This window comes from Giraffa tippelskirchi, chromosome 5 (assembly GCF_054371585.1).
Source record: "Giraffa tippelskirchi isolate mGirTip1 chromosome 5, T2T-mGirTip1v1.2.pri, whole genome shotgun sequence".
NCBI lineage: Eukaryota > Metazoa > Chordata > Mammalia > Artiodactyla > Giraffidae > Giraffa > Giraffa tippelskirchi.
Window position 1 is genome coordinate 23,905,875 of NC_137279.1, and position 26,820 is coordinate 23,932,694.

General features: G+C 39.1%; 1 protein-coding gene and 1 long non-coding RNA gene across 16 annotated transcripts in view; one reads left to right on the forward strand and one right to left on the reverse strand.

The window, feature by feature from the left end:
* Positions 1–26,820, reverse strand: part of RABGAP1L (RAB GTPase activating protein 1 like) — a 652,518-nt gene that overhangs the window by 109,275 nt on the left and 516,423 nt on the right. For all 15 annotated transcript variants that reach the window (XM_081493701.1, XM_081493699.1, XM_081493697.1 and 12 more), the window contains one exon: positions 20,009–20,137. In XM_081493701.1, the coding sequence (XP_081349827.1) occupies positions 20,009–20,137 (129 nt within the window). The remainder of the gene's footprint in view (positions 1–20,008; positions 20,138–26,820) is intronic.
* LOC145507338 (uncharacterized) lies at positions 21,479–25,165 on the forward strand. Its single transcript, XR_014054783.1, has 2 exons — positions 21,479–22,678; positions 23,963–25,165. It is a non-coding gene; the product is annotated as an uncharacterized LOC145507338 (long non-coding RNA).

Below are 26,820 nucleotides of genomic sequence, written 5' to 3' on the forward strand. Positions count from 1 at the left end.
GTTGAACACAACTTAGCAACTGAATAACAAAGTTCTAGTATATCAAATAGTGGTACTGTCTCCACTTGCATTTACCTGTCAAACTTGGCATTCCTAAAACTCAACATTTCTTTTTTTTTTTTAAATAAGTTTATTTATTTTAGTTGGGGGCTAATTACTTTACAATATTGTAATAGTTTTTGCCATACATTGACATGAATCAGCCACGGGTCCACATGTGTTCCCCCTCCCAGACCCCCCACCCACCTCCCTCCCCATCCCATCCCTCTGGGTCATCCCATTGCCCCGGCCCTGAGCATTTGTCTCATGCATCAAACATGGAATGGTGTTCTGTTTCACATATGATAATATACATGTTTCAATGCTATTCTCCCAGAACGTCCCACCCTCACCTTCTCCCTCAGAGTCCACAAGACTGTTCTATGCATCTGTGTCTCTTATTCTGTCTCGCATATAGGGTTATCGTTACCATCTTTCAAATTCCATATATATGCATTAGTATACTGTATTGGTGTAAAACTCAACATTTCTAAAGCCAAACTCATCACCTTCCCTCTTCCTATCTCCTCCTGACTTCCTCAACTCAGAAAAAGACCCCTGGACAACCAGTTACTCAAGACAGATGCTTGGGGATAGCCTTTCATATTCTACTCACTCTCAAATCATCATTCAATTCATCAGCAGGTTTACCTTCAGCAGGATGTATTTTATATCCTGAATCCATCAATGTCTTCCAATTGTCCCTAATCCAAGTCAAATCCACTTCTCATCTCTATTATTAGTTTTTCTCTGCTTTTGCCTTTAGAAGAGTTCTTTACTTTTATATTTTCTCTAATCTATTCTTTCTTACGTAAATCAGATAATCTCTTGAAAACTCTCCAAAAGATTTGCATTATACTTAGGATAAAATCCAAAATTCGAGCCAAAGCAGGATCTGGTCCCAGGTTTCATTAACAACTTCATTTGTCAGCACTTATTTTGCTTAGTCTACACCAGCTTTTTAGTTCCCTGAAAAGGTCAAATGCCTTTTTCCATAAGGGCCTTCTCACATGGCCTTCCCTCTGCCCAGAAAAAAATTTTTTTTTTGGTTTGCTTGTTTTTTAATAATGAAATTCATTTTCCCTTTACCATGAAATATCTTTTCACATAGAAGAATGTGATTGATGTATATGACTCTCACTTGCTCAAATACCAAGGCCAAGATGGGTGATTCTCCCAACTGTCTCCCTCTGAAGAAGAGGTGTATTGAGGGGATGGGCTTTTCCCTCTGACTCACCCATGACACAGAAGTCTTGGTTTGACTTCAGTCTTCTGCACAAGGCCTGCTAAAGTCTAAATCTAGACCACCAAGGATCAACAAAGGCTCTAAGAACAAAACACAGGTTTAGAATTTACTTGTATCTCAGAATTCAGGTTTTCACAGAATTTCTGGCTCCTAAAATTCTTCCTTATTTTCCCACTCAGCCACACATTAAAAAATATACTTCAACTATTTTATCCAGAAGTTTTAGATGTTCTGTATCAGAAGAGTTTATACTGACATCTAGTCCACTCTTTCGCCAGAAACAAAAGACCTTCTATAGCATGCTTTACTACTCCTCTACAGCTGGTTAGCGCTGTTAATCTTTTACAGCTTCAGCTGAAAATGTCACAAGTTTTCTTTGATCTGCATTCCTCAGTCTAAACTATCTTCTTACTATTTTCTCTCTTGTAACAAACTTCTCTTTCCTTTTGAAACCTTTATTACAGTGCTTGATTATACTTTATTTTTGGGTTATTCCTCCCCTTCCATTATCCTGTGAGCCTCAGGACAGAAGTCTTGTCTGTTGTGATTATTACTGAATAGAAAGACTAATGCAGTATTGGGACACAGAAGGTGCACAAGAAATTTAAAAATACCTATTAAGCAAAAGAATGAATAGATGCAATTGAATGCAATCATAGTGAGTCAGAAGAGTCTTACATCCTGAAAGTGACCAATAAATACTGGCAACAGTAAACAACTTCTAAAATGACCGCCTTCAAAAATTATGTAGTATAAGATTAATATAAAACATAGTATAAGAGAGATAGTCTAAGCACAGGCTGTGGAACCAGACTGCCTGGAGTCAAATTTCTGATCTGTCACTTACTAACCAAGTGGCCTTTGTTAGAGGCCACTGTTTTCTGCACCTGTCTTCTGATCTGTACAATCAGATCAGTAAGAGCACTTCATGATGTTAAGGTGATGATTAAATGATAAACATGCCAGGCATCCAAGGAAGGAAGGTGTCATTGTTATGGCTGCTCTCATTTCAAAGTTAATGCTAATCAATGGTTCCTTCAAAGGAAAAAAGGAAGTTACACAGAATGAGAGGGGGAAATAAGTAGGAGCAGCAAGCAGTTGAAAGGGACTTGGGCTGTTGATGTTCCAGCAAGACGCAGGAGTACACAGGGATATCCGCGAGGGAGGCAGGGAGGAGCGGGCTGCGTGGGTGCCCAGTGCCAGCACACGGATATTATCGACACAGCGGTAGGCAGAGCCTGAGACAGGCCTGCCGTCTCCTCGAGCCACAAGCCCACAGCACTTAGTTCACACCATCCATCCACCTACTCTCTGGGGAGGATGTCTTTAGATCTGATTTTGGGCTCAGTTAATAGAAAACAGTAGGGAACATCAGCCAATAGGCAAGATTAAGTTGCGCACTTTTTCACAGCAGCAAGTATCTCTGGGCAGTAAAGGCAAGATCTGTCTCCTGCAGCAGTTTTCCTGATAAATGCTGTACTCTGGCCTCCAATCTTTTGGTCCCCAGGGACAGGTTTCGTGGAAGACAATTCTTCCACAGACCGGTAGGGTGGGGCAGAGGAGGGGGCTGGTTTCAGGGTGATTCCAGTGCATTACATTTACTGTGCACTTTATTTCTACTATTATTCCATCAGCTCCATCTCAGACCATCAGGCATTAGATCCCCAGAGGTTGAAAACACCTTCTGTACTCTACTAGGGGATCCAATTTTTCAAAAGAGAAAGTACTAGATCTTTACCCCACTTTCTTTTGTCTTCCTTCGTTTTTCAATGGCATTTCCCCCCCAATACTGGGAATATATTACACAGTCTCTTCTCTGGTGTTCATTTCCTACTCCCCAGATCCTGGATCCATCAAAAACAAAGTCATTAGAGTTTGGATCTTGTGATGTTACACTCACTTTCACACTTTTACCCTCTTCTCTAGATAGGAAACTAGTTCTTTTTTAGTTACTCCTGGAGACAATTTATGCATGGTCCACCATGAAAAACTTACATTAAGAGTTTAACTACATCATCCATGTTAGGAGTCTAAAGTTACATCTGTTGGGATCAGATGACCACAGGCAAACCCTGAGCTCAATTAAAACAAATACGTTAGATCCAAAGAAAGAGTCCGTCACAGCAAAGCATGGAATAGCTAGGCTGGTATCTTGTGGCAAACTTTTATTTGGTTCCACTATATTTTCATTGCTCTGTCAGAGAAAGTATCAGATTGTCCTTTCTTTAAAATAGGGTGAACTCATCCTACCCTCGGAAAAAATAATGTGACACATCTATCTTGCAAAACCAATTTCAATAGTCAACCTTAACTTCCTCATCAGAGTATGTGAATTTAAGGGTGAGCTGCTGCTCTACTTTGGCCAAAAAAGTAGGTATTTTAGGAGATTCAGATTTGTCTTTAAATCTTTGATTGCACCATACCTATGTGCTACTGTCTTAAGAAGGTGTTGGCAAATGCAATCCTCTCTTCCCAGTGACTTATGTCATCTAAACCATTCTTTTTGGTCAACATGTTGGATAGATAACACATAGTACTACTGAAATAAAACCAAAATATCCTGAAAATAAAACAGAATATTTGTTTCAAATCCCCTATAAATTGTTGATAGCTATGTCACAGTAAACCTGAAAAATTTTGTTTCCTGTGAACCTTTCTCATGTATAATAAAATCAATATCACAGACTGAATTTTCTTTGTAATCAGAGTATCTCTACTCAAGTTTCATTAACAATTCATAAGCAACTATTACTTCTGCCATCAGGGAACCCAAACTGATAATGGTATATGAAAAAAAAATTTTTTTTTCAATTGAAGAAGCAGTATCAGCCTATGGTAAAAGAAACTGCACAAGAGGATATAGATATAATTAAATAAAAAGTATTAATAAATGAAAGTGAATACATTAAATGGAAAGGAAGTCTCCTCTCCACATCAAACTCAGTCCTCTCATCAGAAACTAAGTTAATGTGGGGGTTGGTTGGTTTGTTTTTATGTACTGAAACACAAATTTGTCCTGAGTGTGTGTAGTAGACTGATACAAGACAGGCTCCCAATCAATCACATCTCCTGGCATCATCTTCCCTGTGGAGTCCTCTTCATGTGCTTTGCTTTGGTCAAAGTGACGCTGACAAATGTAACACAAGCAGATGCTTGAAAGGTGCTTATGCACTGGGTCTTGCCTTCCTGGAAATCTGAGACCACAGTGCTGAGAAGCAGCCCAGGATATAAAACCATATGGAAAGGGAGATCCTACTCTGAGCTATCCCACCAGCTGAATGCTACCACATGAATGAATCCAGAGATAACAGCAGCAGAACCAGCCAGTCAACTCACAGAATTGTGGGAAATTTTGTTGTTATAAGCCAGTAAGTTTGGGGATGACTTGCTATTCAGCAACAGATAATTGATCAATGTGGAGCATAAACATGCAGCTATACTGCTGATATTCCCTGACTTCAATTCATGAAGAATAAAATATAATTAATAATTATGAAATATGTAAAGAGAATTTCATAAAAAATACACAACATGACTTATGTAAAGAAGGAACAGACTAGTCTGTCATTTGGGATCTGTATTAGCAGTCTTTCGATTATAAACTCTATTAAATTTGACTGTCTACACTATTTAACTTTTTTTTTTTTTCCCACATAGCATGTGGGATCTTAGTTCCCCAACAAGGGATCAAACCTGTACCTACCCCTTGCAGTGGAAGCTCAGTGTCTTAACCAATGAACCACCAGGGAAGTCCCATGTCTACCCTATTTCAAAAGGTTGTGATATATACACCTTGGCTTCAGTTCTTTTAACAGTTGTTTTGACCATGGACAACCAAGAGGTTTATGCAAATAAGACTTGAAAAAACTTTTAGAATTCTAAAATCATTGACTAATAATCTGAAAACCTGCATAGTTAAAGATAACGAAGAGCATTTGGTTACCTAAGCATCAGGGAAGAAAGCTGACCTTCTATCTAGTCTATCTAAGTCTTAAAGGTATTAAAAGGTGGAAAATTCACAAATTTATATTACATGATCCCTGTAATCTATACAATATGATGGACATAATTCTTAAAGCTGCATTCAGACCAAGAAATTCAGATACTCCATTTTTCTATAGGAAGAAACCTGGAATATTATTCAGTGGGACACATGAGGGTTTTTCTATTTCCCAAGTATTTTCAGAGAGGATTTAAAGCCCAATATTCCTCATCTTGAATGAACAGGCTATGTTAACTGAATAAATATTTAATGAGTGACTTCTTTGATCCAGCTTTTATGCTAGGCACTGAACCAGCCCAAAGCATCTAGAGAGGAGCAAGGTATAGAAAAACCCTTGAGGAACTCACAATGGGAGAAACTGACTCAAACCGATTACAGTAATAATGATGAACATTTTTTGTATACTAATGATGCACAGTATTTGCTAAGTTTCTTACATATATTATCCCACTTCATCCTCACAGTAATCCTATTATATAGACAATATAATCCTCATTTTACTGAAGAGATAACTGAGGTACTGGTAACGTCAGATATCACACTGGTAATAAAATAGAGAAGCCAAGGTTTAACTCTAATCACGTAGCTTCAGAAAACCACATTCTTAACTCCAACTGTGGTGCTCTAGTGGAGGAACTGCCAGAATTAGAGTAAACAGCAGCCTAGGCTCCCAGAAGGGGTGGTGTCAGTTCTGGGTATGAAAGGATGATAGGGGTTTGCTTGATCTCATAACTGCAAAAGGACTGGATAAATAATTTAGCCAATGCTTCATACATGTTTAGTTTTATTAATTCTTCATTATCATTTAGTAGGTATTAGCTTTATTTCATAATGAGAAAACTCATACTCAAGGAAATCGAGTAACTTTCTCAGGATAGTCATTACAAGTTACAGGTAGAAGGGACAAGATGTGATACGGTCAAGAAAACACATGGCATATTGATGTGAAACCTGGGGATGAGTGCCAAGCTGAGAGCCAGCAGTGCTCTCTGAAGTGAGGAGCGGTAAGATAAGGTTGGTTTTCCAAGCAGAAAACTCTGGTGGTAGTGAGTAAAAGAAACTCCACAAGATATTAACTACATGGAAACTTACATTACCATATGTAAAATAGACAGCCAATGGGAATCTGCTGTATGACTCAGGGAACTCAAACAGGGGCTCTGTAACACCCTGGAGGGGTGGGGTGGGGAGGGAGATGAGAGGGAGGTTCAAGACGGAGGGGACATATGTATACCTGGGGCTGACTTATGTTGATGTTTGGCAGAAACCAACAAAATTCTTTAAAGTGATTATCTTTCAATTAAAAAATAAAATGTTGAAGCCAGAGAGGCCAGTTAGTTAGTCTGAGGCAGCTACAGTAGTCTAGACAAGCAATGTCAGGTGCCCGTAACTACAAATTCTGAAGGTTCTAAGATCCTACCATGTCAAAAAAAAAAATTCCCCCTCTAAATTTTCCCTTACAAGTGTAATATCTACAACCCTGCATGTTTAGTCGCTCAGTCATGTCTGACTCTGTGATCCTTTGGACTGTAACTCACCAGGCTCCTCAGTCCATGGAATTCTCCAGGCAAGAATACTGGAGAAGGTTGCCATGCCCTCCTCCATGGGATCTTCCCAATCTAGGGGTTGAACCCACATCTCCTGTGTCTCCTGCACTGCAGGTGAATTCTTTACCACTAGAGCCACTTGGGAAGCCATCCTAAAATTTCATGAAATATTTTTGAATAAGGGCTTCCCTGGTGGCCTAGATGGTAAAGAATCTGCCTGCAATGCAGGAGACCCAGGTCCAATCCCAGGGTCAGGAAGATCTCTTGGAGGAGGGAATGTCAATCCACTTCAGAATTCTTGCCTGGAGAATCCCATGGACAGAGAAGCCTGGCAGGCTACAGTCCATGGGGTCGCAAAGAGGTGGACACGACTGAGCAACTAACACTTTCACTTTACTTTCATTTCTGAATAAAAGGTTGTATATAAATGATTTTAGAAAATAAACTAAGTCCTTTGGTCTTAAAACAGTATCCAAGTCATGGTGTTGCTTAAAATACTCATTCTATTATAACAGAATATAGATTTTCTTCTATCACTGGACATCCTGATAAGAAGTAACTTATTTACTTGTACAACTCATAGCCTCTCTTTTAGGAAATGAGGGGAATTGGGGGAGCTTATGGTTTGTATAAGATATGATGCTATATAGAGAAGGACTGAGCTTCCCTGTTGGCTCAGACAGTAAAGAACCCACCTGCAATGCGGGAGACCTGGGTTTGATCCCTGGGTTAGGAAGATCCCCTAGAGGAGGGGCAACTCACTCCAGTATTCTTGCCTGGAGAATTCCCACGGACAGATGGTGGCCTCAGAGTTGGATACAACTGAGCAACTAAGCACAGCACACAGCACGGAGACAGGAGTATACGGAAGTTAATGCATGCACACCACACCAGAACAGGGTATACAAGATAAATTAAGCTAACATGCATGCCAGAGGAAATTCCTTGCCAGCCAAGTGGGCTGATGAAAGTGAAGAAAAATAGGATATTTTAGAAAATCTGAGAATTTAGGAGAAAATGGGAGAACTTAGGTACACTGACAAACACAGGAAAACTCTCATGTGTTATGGATGCTGGAGGTACAGTTCAAGTTAAGAAGGGAATATTTTCAGAAAAAATAGCATTCTGCTGACTATGAGAAAGACACTGCTAGGAGTTGAACTGTATGTTCTAAAAATTCACATGTTGAAGCCCTAACTCCCAGTACTGGTATCCTTGTAGTAGTGTAGTAGTAGTGTCAGTTGCTCAGTCATGTCCAACTCTGCAACTCCATGGACTGTAGCTCACCAGACTCCTCTGTCCATGGAATTTTCCAGGCAAGAACACTGGAGTTGGTTGCCATTCCCTTCTCCAGGGGATCTTCCAGACCCAGGGACTGAACCCAGGTACACCTGCATTGAGGGCAGATTCTTTAGCATCTGAGCCACTAGGGAAGGTATCCTTTTAAGAAGAGGAGATAAGGACATGGGTAACACAGGCAGCAGGATGACCATGTGGGGACACAGAGAGAAGAAAGCCATCTCCAGGGTGAGGAGACAGGCCTCAGAAGACATCAAACTGCCAACAACTTGATCTTGAACTTCTAGCTTCCAGAACTGTGAGAAAATAAATTTCTGCTGCTTAAGCCACCCAGGCTGTGGCATTTTATTATAGCAGCCCTACCAAACTACCACAGGCATGAAACTGGGAGACAGACATGAGACCCAGAAAAAAACAGTAATGTTGGTTAGGAACCAACTTAAGTGAACAACTTCGATAGGTAGTAAGAGCTAGTAAAAAGTACAGTGACTCTAAGCACAGGGGATAATAGAGGATAATGTAGTGCCTGACAAGGAGAATGAATGAAACACTGCCAAGAACACACTGCTGAAGGCACTGAGCCTGTGCCAAACTGAGTGACTGAAGCTTCCCCTAACCTGAACAATGAGACAGAACACTCTGTCTCATTTAGTCGTGACAAGTGGTAAGTCGTGGTAAGTCTTACCACCTCTTCAGGTGGTGTTTGTATGCCAAGATTCCCTCACATAATAATGATGATAAGAGTGATGATGGTGATGATAAAACCACCTGAATCACATGTTACAGAAATTTAGGTAGAAAGTGGTACAGGCACAGAAAAGGAAGAGGCTAAACATTCCAGATGAAAGAAATCGCTTCCACAGGTGGCAGCAATAAAATGTCTCCAGACTAGAGGAACTCACTATGAGAAAGGAGTGCCCCATTTAATCACAACTAGCAACTACAGCGGGCTTCCCTGGTGGCTCAGAAGGTAAAGAATCTGCCTGCAATGCGGGAGACCTGGGTTCGATTCCTGGGTTGGGCAGATCCCCTGGAGGAGGGCATGACAACCTGTTCCAGTATTCTTACCTGGAGAATTCCCACGGACAGAGGAGCCTGGCGGGCTATGGTCCCTGGGGTCACAAAGTTGGACAAAACTGAGCCACTAAGCACAGCACAGCACAACAACTATATCAAGGTATAGAATTTTCCCCTTAGCAGTTTGTCTGCCTTTAAATGGAGCTTCAGAAAGCCTGACAAACAGTTGGAGATATGTGAATAACACTTAAAAAAATCTCCAGTATCTTTTTTGGGTTGCTATTCTCACTGATATGTTTCATTTAAAAAGAAAAGCATTTTTCATGGTGGAGTGGGGAGAGGGAGAAAAGGTACAATAGTAAAATAAATAAGCTCTCCAGAGTATTATTAAATAATTAGATTTGGTCATTTCCCAGCTAAATGCTAAATGGATCCATGAGTTCATGAAACAAAAATATGAATAACTAAGTAAATATAATTATACTTTACACGCCCCAGAGTAGAGGCACTGGCGTCTGACACAGCTTTAGTTGAAGTGTTTGAAACACCCCCAAGTTCCAATGGCTCAGACTTCCTAGCCTAACCTATTTTAAACACCTAAGACATTTATAATTTATTTTTATTGCTACCTAAAAAAAAACTTATATTATTATCAATGAGCAGCAACAGGGGCACAGAGAAGTACATTTATTTTCTTGTCTAGATCAGATCCCCAAACACAAACTGTGAAGCATACTTTAAATATAATCTCAACATGAATTCAAGTAGTTAAGAAAAAAAAATCAAAGAGGGGGACTTCCCTGGCAGTCCAGTGGTTGAGATTCCACTTTACAATGGTGAGGGGATCGGGGTATAGGTTCCATCCCTGTTTGGGGGGCTAGGATCCCACATGCCTCATGGCCAGGAAACCAAAACACAGAACAGAAGTAATATTGTAACAAATTCAACAAAGGAAAACAAAGAGATGCGCCTCTCACTGTAAATAGCTACCGGAAAGTTATTTATTACCACTCCTTCCAGAGAAGGAGGAGGAGTTCTAACTTTATTCTCCTACACAGATAAACATAAATCATAACAACTGGATAAGAGGTAATTGGCGAAGCACTGCAGAAAGTTATTTGAAATATGAAAACTCTCACTTAAGAGCATAACCATTTGTCTTACTAAGTCTTTAGAAGACTGCTGAGAGTGAATTAGCTACAGGGAAAAAGAATACTTAAAAGTTTGAGAGGAGGGAAACTTCTAGTTGAAAGAGTGGTTCTGAAGTGTCCTTTTTTGTTGTTAATTGTATGTGGAGAGCTCTAGGGACACTGTACCAAGTTTGAGATGCAAGTATTCTTATGATTTAGTATTTCTATTTCTGAAAAAAGAGATGCCCACATAAAAATCAATTTTGATATCCATTTATCTTACTTTTCTTTGGAATAGGACAATGGAATGATTTTTATAGATCAGTTTATCATGCAATATCCAGGTTCACCCATCAAGTCAATTTAAAAGTGTTTACATGCTTTCTCCTTAATAAACTGAAAGAGAATGAATGGCAGAAGCAGATATGATGGTAGAATAAAACAGCAGAAGCAACGAAGGATACAAATGTATTCCAGCTGATTAGGAACGGCCAGAAGGGCAGAGTTTTCCAAAGATGAAGGGCGGCTGAGGCTTGGGCATTTGGAGACCTGGCCTGTCTTCTCTACCTGTTACGCACTGTTTCAGAGCGTGGCGAACACGGAGGTGCGTTCGGCTCGTTCCTACAAAGTATGCTTTGTGAGAGGCAAGAGCAAATTGTATTCATTCCTATTTGGAGGAAAACAAAACAAGGCCCCGAATCTCAAGGCACGCTGAGGGGTATCAATGTTAATAGAAGCTTCAAAGGAAAAGTGAGGCAAATGTTTTGATATCAAAACTCCTGCACTATCTATTTGTTAATGATCATATCATTGTATGATCATCATGATGAGAACAAAATTAACATTAACCTGGCAGAACACTATGACAGTGGAAACCGAATAGTCCAAACTGCGGCTGTGAGTGGTCTCTACAGGAAAGGAACATGAAATATGGTTCCATTAAACATGAGCCCTTTCCACAATGCACATAACAGAAATAAGAGAAACCTTTAAATGGAATATGAGAATTCAATTTCTTTCATCCTTCCCTTCTCTTACCTAACCTGCACATTTGCCTTTATTCCCCATCTACTCAGTCCCTCCTGCTATAATGAAAAAAAGTACATTCTTTTGAATCTAATCTTTTATCTGAGGTCTGTCTCTGTTGATAAATATTGAATCTTTAGCTTTTTCCCTTGTGGACCTTTCCTTCTTATTTGAAGATGAATGACCTGGCCCCTGGATACCAACTGTCATCATTCCTTGAGCCATCTCCTATTTCGTAAACACAGCACACTCCCTCTCACACCACAGCATCTGCACGTTTCCTTCAGTCTGAAGTGCTTTATCATCTCAGTGCAAGAAAGCTTTACCTAATCCCCTGGGTCAAAGTCAGGTTCCTTTGCTCTCTGTTCTTCATAAATCTTTATTATATCCTTTCTGAGCATTTGTCTCACTTTGTAATTGTACATCTATTAAGGCAATTATATAATTAACATCTTCTGCACAATATAAACTCAATGAGTTCTGGGAGTTTTTCTGCTTTTGCTCAACTTTGCATTCCCTGGGCCTAGCACAGTGCCTGGCATGTAGTAGATACTATATGAAGACATTGATTCATTGAGGGAGTTTTAAGCATTTAAAGCCATCTTCCCCATCCTCCAAAAATTCATCTCAACCTCACATCTCTTGTACTTATGCTCTGGCTTGCTGGCTATCATCCTCTGTTATCTCCCTACACTAACCTCCTTAGAAGAAGTTGTCTCATCTTCCCTTTTCCATTGACTCACCTCCCATTTATTCCTTGAATCACTGGCTGTTATACATCATCACCCCACTGAAACTGCTGTCACTAAAGCACCTCTTTATCCTTAACTGTTGCATGACATCCACTTCTACTCTCAGTACCTTACGTGAACTCTAAGCATCCTGGTTAGTTGTTCAACTTCATCCTTCTTGAAAATATACCTTTTCCCTTAGCTTTCACACTTCACACTATTCTGGGTGTTGCCTTTCCAGTCTCACTAGCTTCTATGCCTCAGCGCATCTCTTATACGTTAATGAATCTATCCTCAACCCTTCTCTCTGCTCCTCTGAAAATTCACCCACTCCCATAGTTCAAATACTGATGACATCCAAATGCCTACTTTCAGCTCAGATCTGACTTCCATTCCATACCTACTGCCTATTGGATAGTTTTATGTACTTGGATTTGAGATTGTGGATATACACCATGAGCTTAACATGTCCCACACTTAACTCATTATCCTCCATCCTTCTAGTTTGTTCTTGCTTGCCTTCATAAAGTGGTTACTACCAAGTTGCCTAAGTAAGAATCCTGAAAGTCTCCTTCTCTGCCCTAAGCTCTCATTTAATCACTAGAATCTGTTGATTCTATCTCATGAATATTTCTGGAATCTGTCCACATCTCTTTAATACTAGTCTGGTCACTTATTAACTGGATTAATGCAACCTCTCTTGAATTGGTCTGTTACCAATGTCTAATCTTATCCATTTTAATCCATTCTCCACACACCAGCCAGAAAAGCCTTTCTAAAACGTAAATCTGATCATTTATGTCTCTTATTTAAAACCCTTCAATCCATTCCCTTTCCCCCAGGATAAAATCCAAGTTGCTTACCATTGGATTACAGGGTTACATGGCTCTGTACCAGCTGCCTGGCCCTGCTTATCTCTCTAGTCTTCCATCTATTCCCCTCATTTCCTCCCTCCTCATACCCTATTTTACAGTGAGGAACTGCATTTAAGTTTTGGACAACTCCCTATATTCTTATTATCTCTGAGCCTCTGCCTATTCTCTGCATGGAACTTCCCTCCCCCTGCCTCCATGTACTCCTTGCTGTGCTGTGCTTAGTCACTGCTGCTGCTGCTAAGTCGCTTTAGTCGTGTCCGACTCTGTGCGACCCCATAGACGGCAGCCCACCAGGCTCCCCCGTCCCTGGGATTCTCCAGGCAAGAATACTGGAGTGGGTTGCCAGTTTCTTCTCCAATGCAAGAAAGTGAGAAGTGAAAGTGAAGTCGCTCAGTCGTGTCCGACTCTTAGTGACCCCATGGACTGCAGCCTACCAGGCTCCTCCATCCATGGGATTTTCCAGGCAAGAGTGCTGGAGTGGGGTGCCACAGTCATGTCCAACTCTTTACGACCCCATGGACTGTAACCCGCCAGGTTCCTCTGTCCATGGGATTCTCCAGGCAGGAATACTGGAGTGGGTTGCCATGCCCTCTCCCAGGGGATCTTCCCAACTCAAGGATCAAACAGAGGTCTCCTGCATTGCAGGTGGATTCTTCACTGTCTAAGCTACCAGGGAAGCCCCCATGTACTCCTTAATTCCTGCTAATCCTTAGGTCTCATCTTAACTCTTAATTCCTCTGAGAAGTCTTTTTGCATAGCTCCTGGCACATAGTAGTTACTCAGTAAATGACCTTTTCCCTGTAATTTCCTTCTTTTAGTTTAGTGTCAGACCAGTTTTAATATTGTTCAAGTTATTTTACTAATAAAATACAAGTAATATAGGCTATTTTACTTTTTCAAACATTTTATTATGAAGATCTACCAAAAGAATATTTTGAATGATATGATGAACTTTACTGCTAATGGGGTTCATTATAACTGTGGCACTTGTAACACTGTTCCAAACAAAAGTTAACTGGAAAAAAAGAGACGTGCTCCCCAGGTTTTGGAGAGTAATCCTCAGGAAAGGTTTTCACAACCATATAATGTATTACAGTACTCTGACTTCTGTTATATTTTATTATTCTAATTCATCTTTTTTTTCATCTTTTTGTTTTTATCAGAGCAATGCCCACTAAATGAACGCCTCTATGTATAAAAACGCCAAATTTTTAATATTTCATCATCTACATAAATAGTCTATTTGAAACATAAGGAGGCATGAAATACTGAATTAAGTCATATACAATGTCGAATAACTGGCAGTTTTTGACCAAGTGGCGCCAGCGGTGAAGAAGCCGCCTGCCCGTGCAGGAGATATGAGAGACACAGGTTCGAACCTGGGTTGGGAAGATCCCCTGAAGAAGGAAATGGCAACCCATTCCAGTATTCTTGCCTAGAGAATCCCATGGAGAGAAGATCTTGGCAGGCTATGGTCCAGAGGGCCGCACAGAGTCAGACACAAATGAAGCAACTTAGCATGCATTTGACCAACAAGAATGGTAATTTAATCAATTTAACCTAATACAATATGTGACTAATGTTGAATAAAAGTATGCAAAAAAAACCCATAACGAGAACAATTATAAAGGTTATATGTATATTTGGACTGCAAGGAGATCAAACCAGTCCATCCTAAAGGAAATCAGTCCTGAATATTCACTGGAAGGACTGATGCTGAAGCTGAAGCACCAATACTTTGGCCACCTGATGCGAAGAACTGAACTGACTCATTGGAAAAAGACCTTGATGCTGGGAAAGATTGAAGGCAGGAGGAGAAGGGGATGACAGAGGATGAGCTGGTTGGATGGCATCATCGACTCAATGGACATGAGTTTGAGCAAGCTTCGGGAGTCGGTGATGGACAGGGAAGTCTGTGGCACAGTCCATGGGGCTGCACAGAGTCGGACACAACTGAGGGACTGAACTGATATATATATACTTGAATATGTATAGGTACCACATTTATAAATTCTTATGCTCTAAAGAAATATCTATTTTCTTAATATGTTTACGATGATCCCACAACACAAAAGTTAACTTCTTTGAGTCACTGAGTTGCCTTTAAGAATCCAATAAAGGCTATATATTGTCTCACTAGGAAACACAGGATGCCTAGAAGGTTATATAAAGAAATTCAAATTTCTAGTGACTCAGAGTCCATGAAGCCAAGATCCAAGTTTAAGAAGCTCTCCAATCGCAAAATTTTAAACTATAAGCTAACAACTGAATAATGAAATTCAACAAAATTTGCCTTCTTGTGAAAGTGCAAGATATTCATATATTAGTAGCCAAATGATTTTTCAAAGTAAAGTCTGATGGGTAAACATATTTTCTCATTTTAGCCTGGCTGGATCAAAGGAACAGAAGGAATATCAGAATGATTTAAAGTCATGTTAGTAAATTAAAAAAAACACCAAAAATATTCCTGACATTTAGTATCACACAGGTTTCAGAAGAATAAAGTTATTTATTCAATCCAATGTGCTTTATCAATAAATCCTGTTATCAACACACAGAGCTCACAAGTTATTTTTTACCTATAACTGTTGCATTTATTTTAAAACCAGTCAGCTGATTGAAATTACTGGTTACTCAGTTCCTTTGAATTAGAGGACTGATTCATTTTGAAAGGTAATTAAATGAGAACATGTCCATTCGAAGACTATATGATCATATACCAATACTATAAAAATAATTAAAATTTTAAAAAATGGATTACTTTCAACAGAAATTCTTTTCTTAATCTTAAACAGGTTGTGGATAAGAAATCATGAGTTCAACTTATTTGCCTATTCCATACCGTAGCTGCCTTTTTCTTTAAATGTTCCGTCTAATATGGAGCTTTGGTCTGTAAGTCCATCATTTCCTAACATTTCCAGTTGCCGGCATATGCTGCTATAAAGATGGCACGATGACTCACATCCTTACCAGACTCCCACTTTCATTATTCAGTGTAACACCTCACCCTCCACAACCTCTCATGGTTGCAGTCTACCAGAATGGGAATGGGGAGGAGGGGCCCATAGTGGAACAGGCCTGAGTTCCTTTTCAAAACTGTAAGCTGCTGTGAAATCCATTTAGTGGGTTGTGACCAGCTTTTTGGTTTGGGGATTTGGAAAGGGAAGGAGAGAAGTTTAAAATGAAATACAATATAATACAGTAGAAGAAAAATCAGAGTGCTTCATACATTATAAGCATAAGTATCACTTGAGGTATATATATGCGAGTATGTATGAATGTTTAAGGTCTTGATATAAAGGCTATTTCAAAATGCAGGTGTTGGTTAACAATCTTAAATTTTCATGTTGGAGATCTACCTTCTAGTCCCAGCACAAATCCTGAATACTGTACTATTTATGCCTTCCTTCTTTCAGTTAAACCTCACATCCACCTCACAATCCTGTTATAAATTAAAACTGTGTTCCTGTGGGCAAGCTTCCCTGGTGGCTCAGTGGTAAGAATCTGCCTGCCAAGGCTGGAGCTATGGGTTTGACCCCTGATCTGGGAAGACCCACTGGAGAAGGAAATGGCTACCCACTCCAATATTCTTGCCTGGAAAACCCCATGGACAGAGGAGCCTGGTGGGCTACAGTTCATGAGGTTGGAAAGAGTCACATACAACAGTGACTGACCAACTAACAACCAAACAACCTTGTGGGTACTGTTTTAAGTACCTAAGAAAAAGGTACTCTCCTTAGAAAACACAAAAACTAACAAAAAACCCAAAACAAAATAACAACTCTATTATTATTTTTTAAAGAATTCTTATCTAACTGTTAGTGTGCAAATAAATCACTGTGGTTGCACACAGCACTTTCATCCCAGGAACAATCCATTCAGATCATATTTTGAACTTGTTTTTTGACATTTTATGTTTCAGTGTCTCTCAGATCTCATGTTTCTGGCTTGACAACTGTTAGTTACCTCCATCCTCTGAGGAGCTTCATAAATTATACTGGGCAAAAGTCTTTCCCTGTTACATTTCATATTTTAAAATCACTTTCCTGTTTTTTTATTTTGAGTGATTTCCCCATCATTTTAGATTTCCCTTGAAAACGTTTACCTATACCTTTTAACTCTCTACTCTCTTATTCTTAGAAATGAATGTTTTATTTTAATAGGTCCCTACAGCATTGCCCCAGGTTATAGTACTTCCTTCCGACAGCTCGGGAACAATCGACTGGATGAAACCTATCTTTCAAACCTACCACCCACAAAATTCAGTCACCATGACCATTGGAATGTATTTTCAACATTTACAGACAAACGTGGCTTCTGCTTAGTCATCTGATCTTAGTCAAATAAAACAGTCAAAAGGGTTTAAAAGTTTGCATTTCAGGATGAAGACTTTAGAGGTCTATCTTTCTTAATACCTTTGAAAAATGATCTCTTTGAATACAGAGTTCATTTGAAAAACAATGTAATCTTTTTCTCCTGAGTTACTTACATTCAACATTGAGTTGTATTTCTGAACATTTAGAATTTAGTTTAAAATAACTTAAAATTCAAATATAAGTCTAACGACACCAAAAAAAAAAAAGTGTTACAGTGGGCATTGTGCTAAAGGGAAGTCTGTGTCAAAGCACATTTTCAGTCATGAGCTTAATAATGACCTATTCTATCTTATAATTGGTTCATCCCAAATCTGTGGAATCATTTTGGCTCCTTTTTTCCTCTCTCACCCATGTTTAATACATCGTGAAGTCCTGTCGGTTCTCTTTCAGAATATGTCCAGGTTCCAACCACTTCCATTCTGTGTCTCTCCTCATTGTGATCACCCTGGTCAGTCTATCATCATTTCTCACCAGGATTCCTGCAAACCCACATCTGATCTCCCTACTTCTACTCTTACCTTCCTCTTGTCTGTTTTCAACACAGTAGGCACTGTGATCCTCCAAAACCTCAGGCAGATCTTATTATTCTTTCACTCAAAATTCTGTAAGGGCTCCTCACTTCATACAAAGCAAAGCCTATGCCCTTACAGTGGCCTTGTGAGCTCTCCAACTTCCTCTCCTATTGCCCTTGTTTTCATTCACTTCATTCCAGCTCTACACTGGTCTTCCTGCTGTTCCTCATGTTTACTTGGCATGAGCCAGCCTTGGGGACTCTGAATCAGCTGTTGCCTCTGCTGCAGTGCTCCTCCCCCAGACATCTCCATGACTAGCTCATCTCTTTACCTTCAATGAGATCTACTCTATCTAACAACTGTAACGCTTCTTCTCCCCATCAACCCTATCTTGCTTATTTTGCCCTACTTTTTCTCTTTTCATAGCTATTTATCACCTTCTGACATATTAAGTGTATTCTTTATTATGTTCATTGGTTACTGCTGTCTGTTTCCTTCTGCAAGAATGTAAAGTCTGCAAGACCTGGGATCTTTGTTCAGAAAACAAATTTATATTTTTGTCATCGTTAGGTTAAGAAGATTTCCTAGAATATTCCAAAGGTACAAGAATTTACATCAGTAAATTGGTTCCACTTTTTTTTTTTTTTTTTTAATGTACTATCTCGGTACTACCCCAGTGTTTAAGAATCTTTCTTCCAGTGCAGGGAATGTGGGTTCAATCCCTGGTCGGGGAACTAAGACCCCACAGACTGCAGGGCAACTAAGCCCGGGCACTGCAACTAGAGAGCCTGCACTGCAACAAAGACCCAGCCCAGCCCAACAAACAAATATAGATTTAAAAAAACTTTAAAAAGTGCTATCTCACCTTGACACCACAATTCTCTAGATAGAGATTTCTATTTCAAGTTATTTATAAAATTTGTTTAGTTTTATCAGACATGTGATAAGGAACAATATATCCACATGTATCTGCCAGGTGTGGGATGGAAACGGGCAGATCAAGATAGAGCTTTCCAAGTCCCTTAGAGAAAGGAAAGCATGGCCTAAGCAGGTTGCTTTTCTTTAACTCATAATCAAATTTATTTAGCTTAGTTTTGTCAAATTCGCAATTGAGCTTATTTAACTTCGTTCTGTAAAGAACAGAAACAAATTGGTAATATGATGGACTCTGGTGAATTATTGGATTAATTATAAACATAAAAGAAGCCCCCAAATTAACTAAAATTATTATAAAACTTGATTGTATAATTTTTCTGTATTAGGAAATTATCACCTTCCTGGCTATGATCATCAACAAATACCTCTAAAACTTATTTGATTCTTTCACCTAGTTTTTTTTAAGTACTATTTTTGCCCCCACATCAAAAAATAACAACTGGATTAAAGAATTCACACCAAACAACAAAATAGAACAAAAACCAGAGAGAAATCAGGTAGCAAACCAAAAACTCATGGACAACATCTACCATCAAAGATGGCCACTAAGCATATCCATAAATTTAAAATATAAGTAGGTTGGAACAAACACCACCACTGTAAGTCCTGTATACTGTACGTTCATTATCTGTGTAGCAGCAGGAACCAGGAGAAAGCAATGGGACACCTAATAGGAAACTCTCAACAGACACAAGTATTTACTGGAAAGCATTACACACCAAATCAAGAACAGCCACTGAAAATGAGAATGACTTTACCCAACTTAAAATCCAGTAAGAGTTAAGCACAAAAAGCCCATGGATAGACCTGATGGAGCTGGAGCCACGTAACCCCTTTCAACTCCAGAAACTAATTCACCTAGAAATCCTTCTCTGACAGATCCCCAAGCCAACAGGAAATTGGTGGGAAGGGTGAGTTTCTTGCTTGGCCCTAAATAATCTTAAAATAGATGGCAAAATCTAAATACTAAGCCTGCTGCTGTGGAAACCACTATGAGAGCAGGCTACCCTAGAGGCCCACTTGTAAGATCAATGTTTATCTTCCTCTTGTTACGATCCGAACCAGCCAAGGTACACTGTAAGTCCTACTAGAAGATACAGCCACTGTAGATACAGACCACCTTGACAAAAAAAGTCTGAGAGAGACTAGGTCAGATGCCACGTTGCCTTCAACACAGTCAAAATCCAGCAACAAACAGAGTTTTACATAATTTGCCATGTTACTCTGCATTCAGGTTCCACCTTTATTATTTATAAATTCATATATCATACCTTAATATTGCAAGCCTGTTCCATTAGCCTTCTTGCATTTTCCTCTGCCCTGTACCTCTTTGGAAGCTGGACTCTGAAGAACTTTAAGGCGCCTTCAAAATCAGCCTGCAGAAGATCTTCCTTTGAGGTCTACAAAACAATCACCAAGAATCGTCCATTACATTTTAACCTACATTCATAACAAATACATTGCAAAAGGAATTTCTATTTTCCTGAATGTAACTTTCACTGGCCAAGATCTAGGTGAGGTCCAAAAATTTTTAGGAAGAGATTTCTAACCTCTTCAGTATAAGCTGAAATAAGTCACCATAAATCCTAGAAGTGGCAAAGGAATTAATTAACAGGCTAACATATTTAATTTATATAACCTCTAGATTAGAATGGTGGATCCTGGCAAAGCTAACCATATTATGGCTCTGGGAAAAGAAAAATGCCAGAAAAAGGGAAAAATTTGAACTCCGGGACACATCTGTGATTTTAACTTGGTGAGCATTTTAAGGATATTTTTACAAAGCTGGCCGAAGACACAGACAGTACAATTAAAGCACAGAAGAGTTACATAACCAACACCTAATGACTTTTCAATTAATGACAATAGCAGCTCAAATGATGAAAATAAGAAATTGTTCCATATCTTAAAGACTTAAAAATAGTAAATGAAGTAAACCACTTAACTACTGAACTTCTTATGAAAGCTACTTTTGCAAAATTTACTTAAGAAATAACAAATACTTATAAATATATGCATGCACAGAAAAAAGACTGAAAGGAAATAAAAGAAAATGTTTCTTTGAAGAGTGAGGTTATAGTTTTTCTTCTTCTTCTTTATGTTTTGCTGTATTTCCTGTGGGAAAGATCTTATAATAAGAAAGGCAATAAATGTTTTAATAAACAACTACATGTAATCACTGGCAAATACTGAGACACAAATTATGAGACTGAGGCATACTGGGTACACTGAAATAGGCCAAGTCAAAAAGAAATTAGGTGTTAAGAGTCAGCACTTAATTGTCAAAAACGGCAGAAAGAAAATGATTAAAACAAAAAAATATGGTAGCTAGAAATCACAGAACTACATGCAAGTTCAAATTTTACTTTATTTAAATTCAAATGTAAAACTGATTAACAACTACATTGAAAGACTAAAAGGAAGTCAGAGGAATTCCGCTCATAATGAGTTGTCATCACCACCACCCTGGTCTATGCCATTGTTGTTTCTCAGCTGAGTCATTCAGTAACTTCCCAACTGGTCTCCCTCTTTCTCCCTCTCCTTACAGCAGCTAGATACTTTTTCAGATCACGCTGCTCTTCTGTGTAAAGCTCTCCAATGGTCCCTACTGTGCTCAGAATAAAATCCAAAATCGTTACCATTACCTGCAAGACCCTTTATGATCTGGGGCCCTGTCTTCCTCTTCAACATGATGTTGAATTGCATCTCTCTTCTTGGTCTCAAGCTCCAAGAACACTAGCCTTCTTTCTGGTTTGTTTGGTTTTTTTTTTTTTGTACACACTGAGTTCATTCCTAATTGAAGGCTACTGCCTGTTATCTCTGTCTGGAATATTCTTCTCCCACATCTTCATTATGATAATAATTTTTTGTGATTTAGATTTTAGCACAAATATAAGATTTGAGTGAGACCTTTTCTGAGCATTTAAATTCTTCCTCCTAGCCCATCAAGTCATTCTTCATCCAGTCGTTTTCTAGTTTTTCATTTGCTTTCATCCTAAAGAAAGGGGACTTATCTGTCTTGTTCTTTACTGTATCCACAGTGATAAGACTAATGCCTAGAATATAGGAGGTACTTAACTAAAATTTACTGAATAACTGAATGAATCCTCCTTTCGTCTCTCTTTCACTCTACATATATAATTTTTTCTCCCTTTCGCTTCTCTTTTAAATAGAAACATGTAAAATAAAATATTAATTCACACAACAGACATTTTCATAGGGGACTAGGTTGGCCCAAGTTTAGATTTGTAAACTAGTAATCAGAAAATAGAGCCATGCCAACAGTGCCAAGGGAAAAAACAAGCTTTAGTACACCTCAGACTTATTTCCTCCCTCACAGATACTGAAAGATGGTGGCAATAAGTAGTGGAGAGAATATTTAGCAGGATAAAGTGCTATCAACTCACCTTCACTGGGAAAGGCAGTTACTGGAAACAAATTCAGCCCAAAAGTAGGCCTCTTCAACTGAAATATCAACTGCTGAATTATTGAAAAAGCATCCACCTACCAGTTATACCAGACATACCACATCCTATTTCACCTGTAACACTGGTTCTGATGATTATCTCTTTGGTAATTGTTGGGAAAATTCAAGACAGGCTGCTTATAGAGTTTGTAGGGAAACAGGACTGGTAGCTTTCCTCATCATTCAAAACCTCTAAGCGCACCTTTTCTATTGTTAGTGCAACTGACCTCTAGTTACCTACAAACAGATGATCCAGAATGGTGTGGAACAGTCTATTGCCTGCAGGCAGCATGGTTACCTAATTCTCTAATATTGCCCAAGGCCTAATTTCAAGTCCAGCTTCTGAGATCATACAAAAGAAGAAAGACACAGCCCAACTCAGATGAAGTCTCTGGAAACCAGAATTCAGAGTACTCTGTGACTGCCCTTTTCAAGACACTGCTGGTGTTAGCGAAGCTCCAGATTGCCTGAAAGTGTGAGTTGCTCATTTGTGTCCAACTCTATGCAACCCCATGGACTGTAGCTCACCAGGCTACTCTGTCCATGGGATTCTCCAGGCAAGATACTGGAGAAGATACTGGTAGTCATTCCCTTCTCCAGGGGGTTTTACTCCAGGGATTGAACCCATGTCTCCCACATCATAGGCAGATTCTTTACCATCTGAGCCACCAGGGAAGCTTACTTCAAGCATACCCACTATTAAAAAGTCAAAAAATTATCAAATGCAAGTTAGAAAGAAGATGCAGGACTTATTTTGAGAGAGAAATTGATTTTTACATTTTGGGGGGATATCAGAAGTATACATGGGTTTCAGTCCATGGGGTCGCAAAGAGTTGGACACTACCGAGTGAACTAACACACTCAGAAGTATACATGGCAGCTTTCACTTCTTTTTAAAAAAAAATCTTTATTTGTTTATCTGGCTGCGCCAGGTCTTGGCTGCGGTATGCAGCATCTTCAATCTTCATTGTGGCATGTGGCATCTTTAGTCGTGGCATGGGAGATCTAGTTCCCTGACCACCTGGGTCCCCTGCATTGGGATCATGGAGTCTGAGCCACTGGACCACCAGCGAGGTCCCAGCATGGCAACTTTTATACTTGGGTCTTTAACTTCTTTTAAGAGTTACTGAGTTAGCCAAGAGGATTGTTCAGGTTTATTGGAAAAACCCAAACGAACCTTTTGACCAATCCAATAAAGTCTCTCTTCAGTGAGTAATCAATCCTTGCAGCAGTCAACAACAAAGATAAAAATGGGAGAAAAACTTTCTCATCTGCTTTTTCATTCTCTCCTTAAAATTAATGTTTTAAAGAAGTTTACAAATTAAAAAAAAACAAAACTAGGATACAGTTTGACAGCATAAGAAATCTGATCAAAATTAAACCTTAAAGGCTTAATTAAGCCTTAAATGGCTACTGGAGGGACAGTGGGAGCATTTGGCTATAGATGTATGTCAATCCCCGGCCTGAGAGTCCTCCAGTTTCGCCATGCACAGGGATCAGAGTACCAGTACTGAAACTATAGCCAACACTGACATGTTATATAATGATCTTATAATAACTTCCCATGTCATATAAAAGAAGAAAGGAAAAAATCCAGGAGGACAGGAAGATTTTAAACATGAGTAAAAGCTTCTCCTCTTTCTCCAAATTTCACACACTTACAGAGGAGTATGAACTCTGGCTGTGTGCCACTGTTAATACCATTTTGGGAGTGTTTTTCCCACTGAAAAATTCAGTGCAAGAGTATCACATTTTCAAGTGATTAAAAAACTAAGAGAGAGAGAGAGAGAAGAAGGCAGGGTGGGTGGTAATGAACAGTTCTAACATTTGAGTGTTAGCTCCAGATGCTTCTATTCTAAACCTCTCACTGTTCTCCAAAGACAAATCTTTCTTTAAAGGCCTCTGATAAGCAGCAAAATCTAGATTTGATTATTTTAGAGGATTATTTGGGGAAAAAAATCTAGGCACAGTTCTCTTTCTCATCTTCACTATATTCACCACAAATGGCTTTTTCTTCCTTTAGGCATCGAGTCTAACAGGATTTCCATTCCAATGAGCAATGTTTCTGGAGGTCTGAGAATCATTTGGAAGTGCAGGCTTCAGAAGAGGACAACACTACTTAGCTGGTATCTAGGATACCTGTATCCCTTGCTTTGGTATTTTAATTTCACCAAAGAAACATATGCTTGGTAGGTCTGCACACAGAATCTATGTCTTGTGGTAATATCTAAAGTGTAATACTGGTACTTGATTTATTAAAGGGAAATTATTCTTTACTAAGTGTACCTTTGAAAGACCATAAGCAAAAATTCCAAATTTGCTTGGTGTTCCTGTAGTTTGATGGTCCCTCTGTGCCTCAGGGAACAAAATATAAGGTTCAGAGTTCAAATCCACAACACTGTCTTGGTAAATCTTCATTTAATTTGATCAGTTTCATTAAGAAAAGTAACCAGCTTCATATGAAAAAAATACTACTGGGATCTTAAATGCAAAACAAGGATTTGTATGTGGTTAGCCCCTACACAGTCATATTGAAAACATGACTAAAAACCTAAACTTCAGTTCCTTCCCTCCTGACTGGTAATGGAAAGATTACAACATTGCATGTGGCAGGATTCTTCTTAGGACCACCCTGGGCAGATTAACCATCGATCCCATATCATTAGGCAGTCGAATAACACAAGGCTGAACAACTGGACATCGCCCTGGTACACACTAAACTTTGAGCAATAACTCACTGGATAGCTGATCCCAATTCATAGCCATATTGCTAATTAAAGGGCAGGTGATGTGATTTCTCAGAATGTTAGAGTGCCCTAATTCTATCAACAATCTTTTAAGCTGTGTAACAAAGTCAGAGATTTCCAAATGGCCCTACAGATAACTCAGCATACACTTTTCACATAGACTGCAAGTGGCTCTATGACCTATAATGTTCGAGCCCAGAACAACGTGAGGGCTGTACCTACTTGGGCACCTAATTTGGCAACCTAGCCAACTTTGTACAGTTGCAACATATAGATGTCTATGAGCCCCTCACAGATCTGAACCTTGTGAAGATTATAGCTTTTACTGTTGACAATCATTCTACACTACAGGCAGTTTAAAGTCATCCCTGATGCAGATGTAGGTATGATAGACATTTCTTGTTATCGATTTTATGTTTCCCTTCAAAATGATGAAAATGTAAATGCCAAAGAAAGGCAGCACCAGATCACTGTAAAGTTATCAGTGGAAGCCTGTGAGACACAAAGTCAAACAGTCTGTAAGGATATAGAAATGCATTAGATCAAAAACTGATTCCTTAAAGAGAAGCAGATAATTTGTTGAAATATATTTTAGCACTTCTCAATGTCAAAGCTCCTAAAATGCTTTTTATTTCACTGTTAAAAAAAAACACACCTCCTTTTTAATAGAATCATGATTCTTCAGTTTTCCCCTTTATTAAGAAAAAAAAAAAAATGTGACTCAGGGAAACAAAATTCAAGTGACCTCACCTGGGCATTGAAACATATATTTTGAGCTCTTCCTCCTTAAATTACAAAGGTTCTCAAAAAATACTACCCCCTTCCCTATAATTGTATGCTGGTCACTGCATCCAACTTCACCTTGCAGTGATAAATAGACTTTCTTCAGGGTGAGAAACCCCTTTTGTGCACAGTTACCTAACATGTCTGTTATGATGAAATAGGAGAGATCCTATTTATTCGCAAATAGATATATTAAGACTGAGTTAATACTTGTAAAGATAAGTATAAATAGAGATGAACTATACTAGAGGGAGATGTGTGAGACAGAGTTAAATTCAGTCAAGTCAATCTTGCACTTCTGAAAAGACTCAAATATGAGAGAACCAAATGAAGGAACAGTCTAGAATGGTATTAAACTTCATTGCATAAAATAGACAAAGCGAAATTATTCTTGCCCAATTACCAAATAATGGTATAGGACCACTGTAGACCAATTATGTTATAGAACAGTTGCTAGGTATAGTTCTCAAACTGCTAAAAAGAAATCTTGCACCAGTGATTGTGGGTATTTAATTTTAACCCTTGATGGGAAGTGAGGAAGGGTGGTTGGTTTTTTTCCTTTTCTTCAGGAAATTAAATATTTAAAAAAAAGCAAATCAGACTTCCCAGACTCAGCACAGACCCAACAACCCTAAGCTGTTTCTGGACAAACAGTTCAAACATTCCAGGAGAGAAATCTGTAATTTCCTAACCAATGACTTTTAGGGAATAAAATTCCCTACTAAAACGATCAAACTGGACATCAAATAGAGAGGTTAGAAAGCAAAGCACACATAGTCTAGATAAGTCACAATAATGTCTGTTGTAAAATTTAACCCTTTGGAGACATAAATAACAGAATGCCTCCACCAAGCACTTGGGTATCCTGCTTTATTGCTGAGCCTGGCCAGCCATAAGACCTTTTTTCTTTTTTGCTGCCAGAGAGATAATGCCACTGATGTGGGCTCAGAGAGGAGAGCCATATCTCCTCTAGTCAATTAAGGAGTGGCATGGACCAGGCTCGGACAGAGCCCCAGGGCAGTGGCCACTCAGCACTTCCTTCCCGGTCGAGTGGGAAAGGAAATAGGAGACCACAAGCCTCTTCCGG